The 18,785-nt window shown below is 36.8% G+C and overlaps 1 protein-coding gene across 2 annotated transcripts in view; it reads right to left on the bottom strand.

Moving 5' to 3' along the window:
* LOC127524791 (dihydropyrimidine dehydrogenase [NADP(+)]) overlaps positions 1 to 11,935 on the bottom strand; it is a 132,525-nt gene extending 120,590 nt beyond the window's left edge. Inside the window, exons 1-2 of one of the 2 annotated variants that reach the window (XM_051916693.1) lie at positions 11,768 to 11,935; positions 933 to 1,043 (exon numbers count right to left, since the gene is read on the bottom strand). In XM_051916693.1, the coding sequence (XP_051772653.1) occupies positions 933 to 1,043; positions 11,768 to 11,806 (150 nt within the window). In that variant the 5' untranslated portion in view covers positions 11,807 to 11,935. Of the gene's footprint in view, positions 1 to 932; positions 1,044 to 11,725 lie in introns of both variants that reach the window. The other variant, XM_051916702.1, reaches the window with a different exon arrangement.
* Between the last annotated feature and the right edge of the window lie 6,850 nt (positions 11,936 to 18,785).

Raw genomic sequence — 18,785 nt, 5'->3', positions numbered from 1 at the left:
AAGGATTAGTCTAATCCAACATCTTGGGGGCTTTATTATTATTAATTAGACAAAATGCTTAGTGCTGGGAATTGGTAGTATAATTTAACAGCTAATTAATATGCAAGCTCTGGAAACAAGATTTGGTATTTCATCAACACAGTCACCACATGGTGAAATAGCATTTAAAATGAACATTTGAATATGCTTATGAGCCTTGACTCACAGGATATGATAATAATTGAGAGGAAATTTGGAATATTTAATCCACTTGGGGGATTTGGGGGGGGGGGGGGGGGGCATCTGCTTATGATGCATTTTCATAATGTCTCCTTTAGGCTTTTGCTGCAGTTTTCTGATGAGTGCTAAAGAATTACTCACTGACAAATTGTAAGCAAAAGGGCAGAAAGAGTCAAAATTTGAATCTCTACAATAATTGGACAAACTAGGCGGCTGGAACTAATTATAGAATTATAATCTTCGGCCCTATTACTGCTCATCAGAGTAATATGATCACAGCCATCACCGACATAATCACTGAATCACCACACCATAAACTACATCACAGAGTACTCATTATCATCGGTAAACTGGGACAAAGTTTGCTCACAGAAGAGGATATTAGGGCTACAGCTTCCAGGGGATTCAGAGAACCAGCCCTAACATCTCAATGGGTTATAGTTATTCTTCTTTTACCTCTAATTTACATTGTGTACATTGTGACTATAACGCATTGTGACAATTGGCAGCATGTAAACATTTCACAAACAAGGAAAGACATGTAAGTTTGAAATGCCATGACAAGGACTCTTCTTCTCATTGGCTGTTTCTTTAATATTTAATCTAAAACTCAAAGGCAGCAGTATGTGAGAGTTTTGAAAAAAATGAGTTATTTCAGCCAGCCCATGAGCAGAGCTTGTCTTATTTATTTATTTATTTATAACAATACTCACATCGCAGCTCCTCTCTGGGTTTCTCTTCCAGTGCTTCTTCTCATTCTTCTTAGAGGCAGTGGAATGGAGATTTGCATAAGTCTTCACCCTTGGGTTCAAGGCGAGGATACTCTGAAGTACAGTTATACATAATGAAAATCATTAAAAGTTCAAAGGACTTATCAATGCATGATCATTATGGTATGATGTGTAACATTTTTTCATTGAATGCAGAACAAATAAACTATAGGATAAAGTAAACGTATGACTGCTGTAATGGTTCTACATACTCTTTAACACGCTGTCTCTGAAATGCAATTCATATTGCAATATTATGATATGTTATTATATGCTATTACAGTTGATGCATATTACATAATCGGATTATTATTTTCATTAGATTATTGATCAGATTAGTGTTACTAAAGTAACTCATTACTTGCTAAATTCACACCATAATAGCCAAGTTACTTTTCACAAATGAAAGTGCACTTTCATTTTTTTTTTTTTTTTAAATAATTTATATACTGACAAATGAACTGAAAACCCTTCCCTCACCTATGTTGGAATAAAAATTGTGCTTATATAGTGAAATTATACATTGCAATAGTAACAGTAATAACAGTAAATTATGCATAATTACAAGTAACTAACCCCAAACCAGTTCATTTTTAATGTTATCGTTATTGGCCCAATAAGAAAATTTGGCCGACAAATTAAAGCCGATAAAAAATGGATTATTTCCTTCAGCTGAAACATTTCAGATGCGCACAGTTCACCATGATGATTTTGAATTGCTTGAAATATGATTGGAGTCACTTCCAAAAGGAAAATATAGTTTGTCTGTCATATAGGCTACATAAAATTATAATGAGAACATTATAATTGTGTGCTTGGGACATGGCTTTTAATGGTGAAACTTTTGTCTTTGTAATCAGGCTCTCAAAAATTATATAAAAAATGGATTTAGATTTATCGGCCAATATATCGGTTATCAGCTTTCAAATATAAAGAAATATCAGTTATCGGTATCGACCAAAATTTTCATATCAGTGCATCCCTACTTCCAATATATAAAATGGCTGTAAGCTGAACATCTCCAAAGCACCTCCACTGACAGTTAGAAGTAAAGCAAAAGTAACTTAAGACTTACTTTGCATAAAAAGTGTTGTTTTTGTTTTTTTTCCCCAGAGTAACTCAATATTGCAACAGTTACATTTAAAAGTAACATTCCCCAACACTGAATAATATGTCTAGTTTTACAGCATAACTGAAGAAAAAGCAAAGATAATCATGCTGTTGTGTTCCACAAACATGAAAGCATTTTAAAACATTGATATGAACTACAAAGCCTGCTCAAGCCAAGGTCCTTCAAAGCCGTCTTTGACAACACTGATTAGAACGCTAGTGCAGCGGGGCCAATAAAGAGGGGTGAAATGAGAGCCATGATGGGGACCATCATCATTTGATTCAGGAGCAACCTTCATTTCAAATACGCACCGCACGGCACCTTCACGCCTGCCAGTCAAATCACCCCACCACACTCGAGGAGCTGAAGGCAGGCAGCAGTGTGGGATCTTTTAATGGCAAACACAATTAACAGGCAGTTTACTGAGAGAGAGGAGAACAAGTGAGGGAGAAGCAACCATTACCATCACACTAATACCAATTTCATGCTCTTCGTAGTGTAAAAGAATACCATGTCCACAGTCATTTCACTGTGCTGAAACACTATCTGACAAAGGCCTGAACAGGAGGCCAGGAGCAAATTGAAATAAGCCACTTTGGCATTATAGCCCACAAGCCAGGTGTCAGAAAAACCTTCACCCAAAAAAAGGACACTGACAGAAAATCCTGACATGACACTTGAACGCTGTGGTGGCTCTCTGTGTTATCTGTGTGAATATTTATCCAATTAATTCAATTTACAATCAGTCATGCACCATTCCCTAAACAAATTTCAATGTTGTTTTTGCCATTTTATGCTACAAAACTTTCCGAATGACTTGTAAAGAAATATGTTTGACAACAAATATAGTGAGAGGGAGGAAACAGTCCTTCCAGGCTGTTTCCATTTACTCTTAGAAGCATGGAGGGATAAATTATTGATAACACTATTAATATGTAGCATGTGTAAATCATTCTTAGTTTTGTTGGGGGTATAGAGCACTGAGCTGGAAAGGTAGGTCTTGCATGAAACTTTCATATTTTTATTTTTTATTCTAATTTTATTCTACTAGTATGAATGAAATTGACAGCAATGTTCGATCATGGAGTATTCTTACATTTGTTGTCAAACCTCAAAACATAAGGAGTAAAAACTATGGCAAGCATGAAGCAGCAATTGAACATACACATAACAGTCAGCCAGCCATTATCGTAAAATAAACCACGATAAGACATCGATGCTGGATGATGAATGGCTGACTGTATTGCTTATTACATGGCTACTTGTCGAATAAATAAAAACATAGACATTAAATATTAACACAATATGTAGGATTTTTGGATTAAAATATCCAAAAACCACTAGAACACTGTTATATATTTTGTTGACTTGTGTACTTATTGTATCCCAAATGTTTCCAAGAATGTTTAAATCCAGAGAAATAAGCAATTTTAACCAGGACACGGGCTGTGTCCATGCGTCGCCTATCAATGACATCATACTGTGTTACCCTCGATTTCCGGTTTTATTTTGTAGAAACCATGGAAACACCAAAGATGCTTTAGTATATTGTGTTTTATTAGGCAGGTGAGCAACTGTTTGGATGGATACATTCACCGACAGAAAACTAATCATGTTATATAGCTCAACACAGTGGGCCCTATTTTAACGATATTACTAACACACTCTTTAAATAACAAAAGAAATATTGCGCCATTGACTTTAGACCAGATTTCAGTTGGTCAACGGCACAGTCTATTTCAGTTGCCTCAAAATAGTAACGCGCCAACAATGCGCCTGAACACACCTCGTTTTCAGACCAGCACGCCCATGGGTGCACAAATAGGTGCAAATGCATTTGCTATTCAAACAATGTGGTGCAGGATGTGAAAATGATAACTGTGTCGGGCTGAAACTAGCAAAAAACATTTGCGTCGCGCCTGGCGCCACATTGCGCCGGGTGTATGATAGGGCCCAGTAAGTGTTATTTTTTAAATCTCATTTTCTTGATTTACAGCAAATACCAGGTTTTTACCATTCCTAATATCGATCTAGCTTACTGCAGTGTGCAATAAGTGAACGCATAGAGTAGCATTATAACAACTTTCAACACACAAATGTATCTAATATGATAAAACAGCGCTCGTTTCAGCTCTCGCAGCACTCAGCCCTGCTCTGCTTCATACTACAGTAACGTTAATAATCTCATCCATGAACATGATTTCTGCCCAAGTCCCATCCCGATTCTTTTCCACCGGCTGTAAACGTGAAGACAACTCACCCCATGATTCTGCAAAATCAAGGCGTCATCAAGCTACGCCTTTGTTTTGAATAAGCGACCTCTAGCGGCGAAAATTTACATATTGTGGCTTTAAGTTAACATTATTTTATAATCTTATCTGAATTATTGCTTCTGCTAAAAAAAGACAGCCCTTTTAATAAAGCATTTTTGGGACATTTCATGTCAGATTTTGTTGCTGATTTGAAATATAATTTAATTGTGACTTCGGCAAGCAGCTTGAACTAGATGGAATTTATAATCCTAAATAGCAATGTTTAAAGGAAATTTTCTTTATTTTCATTCATTTCAGAGACATGACAAAAAACATCAGGATTGCACAGTATTGTTCCCTTGCTGGGACTGCTGATAACTGAGCCAGTCAAACTACTGTTTATTTGCTATAATAGGCTCAGTCTGAGAAGCAAAAGTAATAATGAGTGAGTTAAGCCATGTTTGACCAGTCGCAGATGAACAGATTTGAAAATCTATGGATGGCAACCTCAAAGTGGCACACAGAGCCAAAAAGGAAAAACAAACAAGTATTAATGATAAAAAAGAACACTTAATCAAAGCCAGTACAGAAACATGCCCAGTATGTTTAGAGTGACAATGATTTTAGAGTGAAGGCTGTTTCTTGTAAGCAATGAAAAACATTGTGCACCTTTGCCAATTAGATCAATATTGTGTAAGAGGAAACACATCCATAAGAAGAAAAGATCTATATAAGAAGAGATCAATATCTCTTCTAAAGTCCCTCTGTGACGGTTGAACAAGCTCTAGATGGAAATCATAGTCTATTTCATGTCAAATAGGCTTTTAGTGGAACAAAGATGGAAATGAAAGTGTGGGCCCACTTTTATGACCAAACAGAGGGTCACTATGCGTAGTTATTGCTTTTTGTGTATTCGCTTGTAAAGGGCGTAAGGTAATTGGTGAGATATCACGGGTTTCTTTTCCCAGATATATACAGTAAGCCTTTATGAGCTTGAACTATGTTCACAACAAGCTACATCGCTTGGTCGCTTGAAATAAAACCTGTTTTAAAATGTCAGCAAGGTTCGAGTTTCATCTGTGAGGTAGGTTTCTCCTCTCAAAATACCACAGCATCGAGTTGAGAAAAAATAAAGCTGTGGAATTGAACAGAATGAAATCATAGCAGAATCGCATACTGAAGAGCAAGTGTATACATTTCATTAAAGCATGCCAGGCTTTGGCTAGAAAGAGAATGCATTTTAAGCTGCATGTGATGTGCTGTGTTTCATTTCCACAGGGAGAGCTCTGGAGACTGGCTTTATCACTCTCTGCTGGTCATAGTGATCCACTGAGACAACAAATCAATACTGGCTTTTTCCTGCCAAAGTAAGCAAAATCTGCTCCCTATCCAGAAAAAGAATAGCGAATATGATCAAATGATAGGGAATGATGTAGTCTGATGTCAGTCATAAGGATTCGGCACGCATTTTCATAGGGTGAGTCAATTTTTATATACGGTATAGATAATCTTAAATTGAAGAACATCTGACCATCTGTTCAAAGATTCACATGATGAATGTCACAAATTTGCTTTTTATTGTTTGTGACCTAGAACTCTTAAATATATCTTATTTTATTTTCTTGTTTATTTAATAACATTTCTTTGTTTTACATTTTTCAAAGTCCTAAAACAATATGTTTAAGTAAAGTTTTAAATTAGATTTTGAACCCCAATGTGAACTTTTAAATGGCACTTTTAAATGTTACATTTATAAACGACAGCAACCCAGAACACTAAAAGCAAGCTTTTGTCTCTGTCTAAATGAGTTCAGGTGTGTTCTCTACTATAATTAATACTAATGAAACATCATCCAGATGCAGAAAAGAGCAAATTCATAACTAAAAGCATTTATGCAATGATCTCAATGTAGGCAACTTGACCCCTTTCCAAAGCACACTTCATCTTTCATAACACAGCCCCCTCCCTCCCTAAGGCGGAATAGTTAAACACAATCTACAGAGATTCTTGCCTAGTCTTTTTGCCTGAAATCAATACAGGAATTGATCCTCCATAGCTGCAATGAAGCCACAGTGCTCCAGCAGCCCAGCAATGTTCAGCACAAGCCCAGAATATCATTTAGTCCTGTAACATAATTATAGAGTGCAATACAGATCATTTGGCATCAACATCATCTTGCTCAGCTAAAGGTCTCCTGAAGCTTCTATTCAATTTTCAGACACTGTAATGAGTGAAACGTAGTTGATTCACGCGAAAACGCACGGCTGATCATCGGCTAGGCATCTATGAGAGGCCTGCTGATATACTTTCGACCAACCATGTTCACACATGCTTCACATTATTTTGATTAAAAAGGTATTAAACATTCCTAAAATGATTCATTAAAGACATACTGAAAAAATGTTTTTGTCCATGCAATGAAAATCAATGTCAAAAGTCAATCATTGACTATTATTATATGGATAAAACAACACTGAGACATTTCTCAAAATACCTTCTTTTGTGTTCCTTGGAAGAAAAAAGTGATACAGGTTTGGAACGACGTGAGGGAAAGTAAATAATGACAGAATTTTTATTTTGGGGTGGACTGTCTCTTTAAAGGTAGGGTAGGCAATTTCAGAGTGGCTAGCGATAGCAAGCTAGCTTTGAAAGCATGAGATCCCACCCTACCTTCAGAACGCTCTCCAAAGCACGCCTCCTTCAAAACACCTGAACGCACACAGCAGAGTTTGCAAAGTGTCACAAGACGAGAGATGGCGTTAAATTACCTCATGTCTCAAAGCACATAACATTACAATAATAATGAACGTAAACAACTTACAGAGCTCTTACTTGTACCACCTGACTGCTGCAGATTCATTTCGCCGTTTACAGTGTTGACATAGAAACGCATAAATCCCAGTCTGAGGACGTGAACAGCTCCGGGTAGAACGTCACGGGTCTCGAAATTACGGTTACGACATGGCGTGACCGCAGCATAAGCTCGTTGTTTTGGGTTAGGAGGAACTGTAAAAGATGACTGCTGTTTGTTTACGGTGGACGGTGACTGTGTCTACAACATGCTGATGACATGTGATGTCTGCGCGAGCAGGGTGCGCAGAGGTATGGAAATACATGTGTTGATAGGCAGGTAGGACATTGTATCGGACTGAATGCAATGATTGGTCGGACATTTTTTGTGGTCCTGAGTCTTCTACTGAAGATGTACATGTTTTGATATTTAGACAACTTCTATTATTGACTGCTATCAGGATGTAAAGAGTTTCAACCAGTATAACAAAAAGTATTTACAAAACAAATTGCCTTTAAAGTCTTAAATGCCTCAGTCCTGTGGCCGGTTGCATAAACTGATTAGACTTGCCTTACAAGTTAGTCATAATAACTTCAGTCAGTTATATTGGTCCGAAAAGAAGGCTGGTTGGCTAAGTGCTACTTAGACTAGTTCTTAAGAGACAGTCTTGGACCAGACTAGGAGCAGACTGAGAAAATCTATATATTAATGTTTATTATTTCACACTAAGTGAAAGGTAACAGGGTGGAACAAGTTCAAAATCCTGCGTTCCAGAGGAGAGGCCTGCCATGTCGTCCAAAGGGTTTGAACAGGCTGTTTGTGAACAGATTTCTTAATACCACTCACTAGTGCCTGGGATAATCATTGACTTAGGGTCATGAACCGGTTGAGTGGATGATAGTATGATAACCAAGCTGAAGGGTTGCTGGCTCATCAATGTCCTTTCAAACACTTACTTTTTTTATGCAACAATGTTAAATTTAAAGACTAAATGTTTTTATTTTCTTGTATCTTCAGATCAAAAAAAAAAGTATTCTGCAAACTTTTCATATGGTGTAATATATATACATATATATATATACACACACACACACACACACACACACAGACAGACACAATAGAACAATGGAATATCATCTGCTTTTTTATTATTTGGAACCTAGAAATCTGAATATAAATGTAAATATATATATATAATATTACGGTTTTTGAGTCACATAGCAGCAAGAACAAAATAATTTGGGGGGGGGGGGGGGGGGGGGGGGGGGGGCAAATGTAACTTTGCTTTCTGTTTATTACTTAAAGCATACTTTAAGTACTTTGATGTCACAGCAAAAACTACTAGCCTAACTAATATAGTTCAGATATTATTAAAGACAAGTGAACAGTCAGTAAAAAAATAAGATCAAATTCACTAATTACAAGCATAGATAAATACAATATAACAAAGTTATAAATAAAGTAAGGTCTAATTGTAGTATTCAGGTACAGAAATATAATAATTAGGGCAAAATGTAACACTATAGTATTCACTGTATAAATTAAAAATAGATGAATCTTTTTTTAAAGCTGTTTTGTTGTTTGATTAACATTAATGACTTAGCAGCAGATATTTATAGGCTGTTGTCACTTTAAGACAGAATGCACGGATCCAATATAATGATACACATCTGATTTCTTTCTCAACTATTTACGTTCACTTAAGACATAACCGACGGTGTTTACTAGAATATTTTGATGGGTATTTTAACATAATAATTTTGTGTGTATTTGTCTGTTCAAGCGCAAGAAGATGCAAAAGAGGAACTGATTCTGTGTTCACGCGCTATCTGAAACCACCTGTCTTTGTGTGTGCGCATTTCAGGTGTGTGTGGCTGTGTGCCCACAGATAACACCATGCGAGTTCTTTTTTGCCTCTTCTTGTGCTGCAATGGTTTAAAATCACTTGATTATGTAAATGGACAAGACGAAACACGTGCAAATGATAAACTTTCACTCGATGATGGTTAAAATTAGCAAATTATCCGCAAATCACATACGCGCTTAACTGCGGGGCCTGGTCCGTACGGATCACAAATCAACTCCATTCAACCACTACTATGTAACCATTTATATAAGCACTTACATCAGTAGCATATGTCATGAGGTCAGCGTCTTTGTAAGCACCACATGTAATTGCAGACCATTACTGGATTATAAATATTCCCAAGTTTCCTCCTGAACTTGAGAAGGACTTCTTTTTTATGGCACGGATAAAAGCTCCAGCAGGTACAGCATCTGACTTTGACATCCATGATATGGATGTCTGTCAGCTAATGGGGCTTTCATAACGTTCATATTGCAATTTTGGCTTTTAAGTCGACAATTTTCTATCACGGTACTTGACTCGTTATCAGGAAGTGGTCATTGTCGGGGTTCGGGGCCTTCCATAAAAAGCCGTAGCCCTTTGTGTAAGCGGCCACATTAATCTGGTTTTTAACGAACACTGATGGCCATCCCGGAGGATTTTTTAATGAATCCGTGAGCACACACAAAGGCACACGTTTAGCGCTCTTGGAAAAGCAGGATATTAAAATGAGACGTCTGACAGCACTGCCAAAATGAATGGCCAATTTAATTGCCCCACGGACAGCCATTATTATGACATTTAGTGAGGTATTTTCAGTGGCAGACAGGAGTCGTTTAGAGCACGTTTTAAGTGCACTCTGCACGCCAAGGTCACGTTGCCATAGTCATAACACTCATGAATAGAAATGCTAATGAGAGTCGTCAGTAACAGTTCTATTTTCTCTATGAAAGTCAATGCCCATATCTGCTCAACTTAAAAGAGAAAGCTTTATCTCACCTGAGCAGAGATGTCATCCGGCATGTGCTGTGCATACCAAGATGTTCTCTTAGGCTCAACGCTAACAGATAGGATTCATGTAAATCAGATGTGCTAATGCTAGATCAAACATGGCAAATGCTACGGACAGCTGGAACTAATATTGGAAATAAAGAGGGTGCGTCTCAATCAGCTCCCTAGTCAAGGCACTGAATAGGGAGTCGGCCATTTTAAGGGCTGTCTCAATTGCAAAATCCTTCCAGTGCACTGGAACGTTCGCTCCCTGAAAAATACCACAATGCACCACAAAAACCAGCGAGCATCGATGCTCACTATGCTCGCTTACCGGAAATTACATCACATTTCTGAAGCGCAAAACGTTTTTTTATTATATGCAAGCAGGTAGTAAACACATCTAGTTATTATTTAGACTATTCGACTGAAATGTTGTAACGACATGTAACAGAATAATGTGTTTAAACAGAATTAAAAAAATATCTAAAATTGTTCTACAATGCCTGTTCTACAATGTTGTACATTGATGTTGTACATAGTCATGTCACCAGAAATTGAGTAACCATTGTCCCAGTGTCTACTAAGCCAGGGTCCTAACCAGTGCCCAGATCTGTGTACACGATATACTGACTCACAAGCTCAAAGCTAGGGAGCTGATTGAAAAGCACCCAGAGACACTGAAGTCGAGGAAGGGTCTGTCGGGCCTAAATTAAAATACTCCACCATTTCAAAGGCATAAAATTAAAACATTCAATTATGTTTTGATTAAGTTAATTGATTTTAATTCAGGGACATGAAGTATTTAAAAAAAAACACCCAATGCCTCTGTTTTTCCAGACTAATTTAACCACTAAATTAGCAACCTGCTTGCTTAAGTGCACTTGATAGAAACAAAACATGATTTAACAGTCTTTATTTAAGAGTATAAAAAGGAAGGAATAAAAAGCTACTGACATGTCAATGTCTGTACACTTGCTTTGAAAAACAAATCCTAGTTATATACAATGTAGGCCACCATGCACTGCTCACAAATCAAAGGGATTGTTGTCTCTAAAGTGCACTGCACATCAGAAGAAAATGTGTAACATACGTGGCTGTACACTTGTTTATCTGGAGGAAATGATCCCTAAATTGGAACTGTACATTTTCATTAAGGTACTAATTATGGCTTCATCAGTGTTGAACACTGTACTGTGATCTCAACTACTGAGTGAGTCCCTGTCCAAGGTCCTGAAATCTCTTCCTAGCAGTACACAAGTCTTATTCAGTTGACCCTTTATTCATATCCACCATTTAATAAACATTCAGTGGGATTTAAGAGTTTTAAGTACTGGAGACGAAAATCCTCGTATGTAGCTTTTTCCATGTAACCTAAAACTGCTAATTAAGTGCAGAAATTAGAAACTGATAAACAAAATCATAATTTACATTAACAATTCCATAATCACCATCAATACATTGCTGTGCAATAACCTCTTATTTATTTTTAGGTTGAAAATAGTCATGCTGAACAATTAGACTATAATATAAGTGCATAAAAAAGTGAATATTTTTATTTTATTAAAATCAAATGTTTTATTATTTATTGTTATTCTTCCTCGATGTGCCTGTATTTTGCACAACAGTGCAACTTTCAAAGTTTTGTCTCGCAGTCTCCCACACAAATCACCTTACCTGACTTTAAACCATGGACACGTGCCCAAAAATAGGCTAGCAACAGATAAGCGTGTAAAAACGTCTTACCGAAATATACAAAGCTCAGTAACACTCTGCGTGTAGCTTTACCTCGATATCCGGTAATTCTTTGCTCAACATAGTAGCCATTATGTCCGGTCTGCAATATATGATCCGATCTCTCCTCCGTTAAGAGACGCGAGAGCTCTTGACAAGATCTAAGCACGCGCTCAGAACTTTAGTGAGCGCGCCTAAAACACGCGACCAGTCCATTATGACACCGCACACATCTCACATCAGCAGCAGCTGTGAACTTTTTGTTTTGACGCAGGCATGATAAAAAGCTATTCTTAAACCAACGCTACTCACATCTAGTGTCTCTTTTCAACCCATTAATTGTTTTAATTGACACGAACAGGCGAAATGTTCTGAGTGAAATGGTTTATTCCTTCTACAGACGAAGTTTAGAGGGTCAAAGTTTACATTGAAGGTAAAGCTCGGCTGCACGTGCACACGGTTTTATTACCTATTAATCAATTTTATATTTTCATGTATACATTTGTATTATTTTTTATGAATTTATATGAATTTTATATTATTATTTTATAGTAATTGTTAATTTAATGGGGACTATTAATTTAATGAATAATCATAAAGCTTACATACATATTCAAATATATAGTCATCAGACCAGTATACTAACGTAATGTTTTGAAATTGTACATTATCTATTTTATATTGTGATATTGCCATTTTTCAGATTTAATCTGAAAATTGTCATAATTTGCAAGTTTATATAATTTTACTTCTTTATGTGGCTTGGGTCAGATATGATATTTGAAAATACCTTATGGGGGCAGAACACTGAAAGATGAATAACTCTAGGCATTGGGAAGTTTAATTCAGCCAGTCTCAGAGTGCAATGAGGAGTTAAATGTTTTGAGCCAGTATCACAGTAAGGGGAGTGGCTTATCCAATCTATGTCACTGGCTCCTCCCCCTCTTTCTTTCCTCAGTAAACCATGAGGTTCAAAGTCTGATGACTCCAAGTTACCATATCTCTGAGCTGTGGTATTATGCAATATTCAAGTATAGTACTCTCAATTTGTTAAAGTTAAGACATTTTTAACACATAGTTTAGCTTTAACAGCTATAGAATCAAATATGGAAATGTAAAATTTTATTAAAATGAAAATAGTTGGGATTAATCTATGATCCACCTCATGTTCATACATCACTTTTTTATTTAAATCAGTGTATTTGAATGTGTCTAAACAATGTCAGAGTGCAGTAAATCATCACACAAAGCCATTTATAGATTTCTGCTTTATTATAAAATGTACATATTTCCAACAGATGTGTTTTTCATCATAATATTGTGCTGTAGTACGTTCATTTATATGTGAGAGAATGAACATACAGAATGACTTGTAATTCCCTTTAGCCTTAAGACAAGAAGCTTTGTTTTCCTATTTTTATGTAGACACTTCTGCCATCACATTTAGAAATAGGTCACTTCACCTTCCATTCTCTAGTGTTTATTCCTCCTGCCTGCTTGCATCTCTCGTCTTTGCAGTCAGAGCGGGTTTCTCTCCAACCCAACACAGCAGGCCAAACGTGAGCAGGGCTTGATGTTCAAACACCTGCCGACTGCTGAGGAGCTTTATTTTTCAAATCTGCAACTCTGGAGCTGAGCTGAGCTTCTCGGTGTGTGTGTGTGTGTGTGTGTGTGGTGTGTGTTTGCGCCTCAAGTGTTTTTTGCAGCGTCTATGTAGCCTTCAACAAAATGTTGTGTTTTATGGCAAGACAATTATTTTTATCACTCATTATAATCATTCAACACAATGTTAGTCATTCTCTCAAAACAATTATTTTTGCCACTCATTATAATCACAGTATCAGAACACAAACGCAGAGTTTAGTGCACTTTTGAATGCAATTTTCAGTACAAATATAAATAACAACACATAAATAATCTTAAAAACTAAAACAACATCCCAAACAGTATTTTCTATTTGCTCTCGTTTAGATTCATATTCGGCCTATATTTTTCAAATCTAATATTTATGTTCGGGACAGCAGCCTCCTCATGCTGAGAGCTGATAAGCCTGAGGCAACTTACTGATCAGAGGGATTGTGGATCCTCTAGAATCAGCAGGGGTCAGAATATCATTATAATCAAGCAGCTGTAGTAGTACAGCAGACCCAGTGTTCTAGCATACACGCACGGACCAGAATCCAGCACAGCATTGTCATCACGCATACAGACAGACAGACTCTGGCAACAGATGACACACTTGGCTCCCGTGAATTTTTCCTCTCCTCCGTGTTGGCCAATTCGGTGAATCAGTGTTTGATTGATTCTCGTCACCCAGCGTTTTTGTGCTGAAAGAGAAATGATCTCAGTCCTTGGGCAATAACAAACCTGACATCAGATAAGTGTCCTTTCATTTTCAAAGCGAAGGAAGGCGGCTTGATTAGTCGTTTGTGAACGGAGCTGCTGTCAGTACACTGGGATATTTCACTGCCCTGCTGTAAAACAAAACAGCCGGCTGTATATTTAAAGGACTTTAAACAGTTTTGAAGAGGTTACATGTACAGTAGGTTATCATACATTCTATATACTTAACAAAAAGGGACTTCTGCTGTTACATAATCAAACTATAGATGGATAATAAGCAGTGGTCGACTGATATGAGTTGTTTGATGGGCATTGAAAACACAAAGACATTAAACATCGAACTACACATTTTGTTTAAAATATTTAGAATTTTGAATATATAATATATATTTTATATTTAAAAAATGGGTTTTTATTTTATTTTAAGGTGTCCGTGTTACATTGTAATTATACATTTAAGTACGTTTGAGTAATAATAATTAAAGGTGTAGTAAGCAATTTCTGAGAAACTGTTGATATTTGAAATCACCAAAACAAACACGCCCCTACCCAAAAGGATAACACCCCTATCTCGATAGCTCCACCCCCAAATTCATGAACACGCTATGCAACACAGGCACCTACCCCATCATGAGTAGACACGCCCCTTACTGCCGATTGGCTACAAGTTTGTTTTGGTGCTCTGTCACTTTCAACAGCGTTTCTCAGAAATCACTTACTGCACCTTTAACTACATGTACTTACTATAGGGTTAGGGTTAGAATGAGGGTTTGATTTAGGGTTAATTGCATGTAATTATGCATAATTTATAGTTATTACTACAGTAACTACATGAAACATGTGTAACACTGATACTGTAAAATAAAGTGTTAGCAAAAGAATTAGAATGAACACTTTTTGGTAACATTAAATTGCATTGCATATATTGTGCACATAAACAAATATAGTTTAAAGACATAAAATTATTAAAATTAGCTCATTTATATTATTGTTTCATTTATATACAGTACTGTTCAAAAGTTTGGGGTCAGTAAGAATTTTTTTAAAGAAATTAATACTTCTATTCGACATGAATAAAAGTTTCAGTAAATACATAATATCATAAAATATTTGCATTTTAGATAAATTCTGTCCTTTTGAACTTTCTATTAATCAAAAAATCAAGAAAAAAATGTATCACGGTTTCCCAAAAAAAATAATTAATCACCACAACTGTTTTCAACATTGATAATAATTTTTTGATAATACATTTTTGATAATTTTTTTTTTTTTTTTGAGCAGCAAATCTTCATATTAGAATGATTTCTGAAGGATCATGTGACTGAAGACTGGAGTAATGATGCTGAAAATTCAGCTTTGCATCACAGGAATAAATTAAATTTTAAAATATGATAAAATAGAAAAAAGCATTTTAAATTGCAATAATACGCGAGTTCTTTCAAAACCATATATATATAAATATATATATATATATATATATATATATATATATATATATATAAACTTAAACTTTTGAAAGGTAATTTATATAAAATACAATGATAGCAAAATAATTTAAAAAAATAATAAGTTATTATATAACAAAATATTTATTCAAAATTCACTAAAAAAAACATTTTAAACACAAAGCGTCTATTTGTCTCAATGTCTATTTATCCATTGACAAGACTGTCAGTAGATTTTGGAAGTGTTAAACGACAAAAAACAAAAAAAAACAAAAAAAAACAGCCAAGTATTTTACAGATAATCTCAAAATGGCCAAATAGCAACTGATTAATCTGTCTATCAATAATAAGGTCTATCAATTATTATAACGTCTAAGCCATTTTTTCAGGGGTTCAAAAATACCTGTGATTTCTTCAGCATCAATCGTTCCCTTTTATTTGCAAGCACAAGCACATTGCTTCATCATCAGAGTGGAGCTATCCTTAGTGACTGAGCTCTGTGTGTGTGTGTGTGCATATGGAATGTGGTTTAACACATCTCTGGTTTTAACTAACCTGCACACTTTCATGCATGCTTTGATCCGGTAGGCAACGGTTCAAAAGGGAATGACAAACAGCGTTGTGTGGCAGTCAGAGAGAGAGAAACACACCAAACGGTTTCCTGCGTTTAACAGGCTACCTCCTGTGACAGTGGCAGCGACAGGGAAGAAAAAAAAAACAGACCTTGGTTCACTTTTCCTTTTCCTTTCATTTTTTCTTGTTGGGCTCTGCAGAAAACCTCTGTAAATAATGTTTGTCACAAAAACATTTGAGGTTTCTGAAAAGAGTAACACGAGGAAATGTCCTATTTGCTGCATGCATGGAAAATTACAGCTCTTTCATCAGTTTTCAGCCTGGACTTTTGTTGCCATGATTTTAGAAGATTCTTCCTTCTTCCACCTGCACACTCAACAGTTCCTGCATTCTTTACGGAGAAATTCGAGAATTCCTATTCTTTTTTTATTATTATTTTCTTTGTTCTACATTTATGTCTTCCATGGATTAGGACAGAGCATTAACAAATGTCAAGCTTCGAATGTTTTTCTTCTCTGCCAACCACAGTAGGTCTTAGCATTCTGGATTGAAAATGCCTGCCGTCTGGCAACACTGCCTGTGTAGAACTTGGCAGACATCCAGAACAAAAAGAATATTGGAAACCATAACTATTTCTGATATGATGAAACAACAGAGAAATATACTGCAATATTGTTCCAGGAGGAACCACGCAGCTTCCCAGTCATTCCAATTAATTGATACAGTAATTCATATAAATGACAGGTCTGTGAAAATTCAGATCGAATGAAGCGGCGAGGTTCGAATTGCATGACATTTTATATTAACTTCCTATTCTCTGTTTTTTGGTAGAGCATTAAACATTTACAGTCTTTCATTTTCCCTTCAGTGTTCCACAGAGGTCTGAATTCAGCAGCACATCTTTGGTGGAGACATGAAAAAGAACATCATTTGAAAACACAGAGGCCTGAGAAGAGAGCCAGTCGCTCACCTCACAATTCATGGCTATGCAGAAACAATCACAAACAAGATTATATAGAACCGGTCAACATCTAATCTGAAATGTGTGGATTTTGCAAAAATCACACTGCAAATCCTTTTCATAATTAAAACCATCGGACCGTTCAAAGGTTTCAATTCAGTAAAAGTATTATTGTTTTTTAAACGAAATCTATCATGCTTACCAAGGCTGCATTTATTTGATCAAAAATACAGTAAAAACAGTAATATTGTGAAATATTATAGATACATAGTTCAGACATGAAACTCTAACCGAGCACTGATTGGTTCTTCCAACGGCGTGGCATCGGCCAATCAGAAGTACTTCCTAATCCACTTAACAATCTCGTACCCTAGCCTGCGACCGCCCTTCTGTGCGATTATGAAAACTTCTGTTTGTCCCTCCTCCTCCCCAGCACCACCTGTAGAGATCTGCTATGGGGTTCAATTTTCTTTCAGCAGCCTGTCTTTTTGTTTGTTATTTGAACTAAGCTGAACAAATTCTTGTATTTGCTCAGCAGCAGCAGCGTAGCAGATCTCGTCTGCCAAAATCAAGCTTATGTATATTCCAGCCCAGTCTCATTACAAAAAAGTACCCGTGTCAACATTTTTGCAAAGCGCAAAATACGTTGCGTCGTGCCCGTTTCACAACAGTTTAAAAGTGAAATGTCCAGTGAGTGGTGCTAAAAGTGTGTTTAGTCTTTTCCAGAACAGATGAATGTGAATATGACGTTTTATTATGTTGGAGTTTATACATATCACTGCAGTTCTGAATCGAAATGTCCGGTGAGTGGCGCTAAAAGCTTAATGCACCATCACGTTTAATAACGTACACCTACACTGAACCCTAAACCTACCCGATAGTGTTAACAAATGCAAATGCAAAATTATCTTGTTTTTAATAATGTTTAGATATTTTCATTGCAAAACCAGACAAAAATACAGCTAAATTCTTTGCGGCGTATTAAATTGGCACCTAAAAAGGAGACCTGCTGAAAGCAAATACCGTTTTTCTTAACTTAAGAGCCTGTGTTCAAACGTACTATTTTTAACCAGTCGCATCTCCTTAAACATCAGAGGTTAGAAGATACTATTTGTTGTCATCTCTGCTTTCCTCCATCTGACACTGATGGAAGACTGCAGAGAAAAGCGTGTTGAGTGATAACAGAGCAGGTTCAGGCTCACTAACCGTCAGCCATGAGGCAGATCCGGGCAGTGTCTGTTTGTCATCGGATGCGTCCAGACTTTGGCTGAGCCCTGAAATGCTTCTCACCATCACCTTATTTCTCCCAAGCAAGCAGAGCCTAAACTTCAGGCCTGGGCTCAGTTCTGTCAGACAGCATCGGGATTAAAGGTGCTGCGGCCAGCCGGGCTAGCAGAGGATTAGAGGCGACTTGAAGGGATGGTTTGCAAAGCGCAGACGAGAGGCGGTCAACTACACCTCTGATTCTGCTCAGGGCTGTTTTGACTGCCAGTCAAGGATTTGGGGGCACTGAGAAAAAGCAAGGTGTTGGACAGCTTTGCCGGCAGCTCTAACTGGATTGGAAGGATTGGGTTGTGGCTGACCTTTGGGTTACTTTAACAAGAAAAGCGTCAGCCCTTGCAGTCCTCTCCACTTCATCCCCGTACTCACTGGAGGTCTTGCAGGTTTCCATCAGCAAGTGCTAGAGGAACAGCTTAAGTATATGTGACAAGGAGCAGCATGATACGTTCCACTTTAAAGTCTAAAAGTG

Source organism: Ctenopharyngodon idella, chromosome 2 (assembly GCF_019924925.1).
Source record: "Ctenopharyngodon idella isolate HZGC_01 chromosome 2, HZGC01, whole genome shotgun sequence".
In the NCBI taxonomy this organism is placed as follows: domain Eukaryota; kingdom Metazoa; phylum Chordata; class Actinopteri; order Cypriniformes; family Xenocyprididae; genus Ctenopharyngodon; species Ctenopharyngodon idella.
Note: the sequence above shows the minus strand (reverse complement) of the source record. Positions and strands in the feature narration are given on the sequence as shown.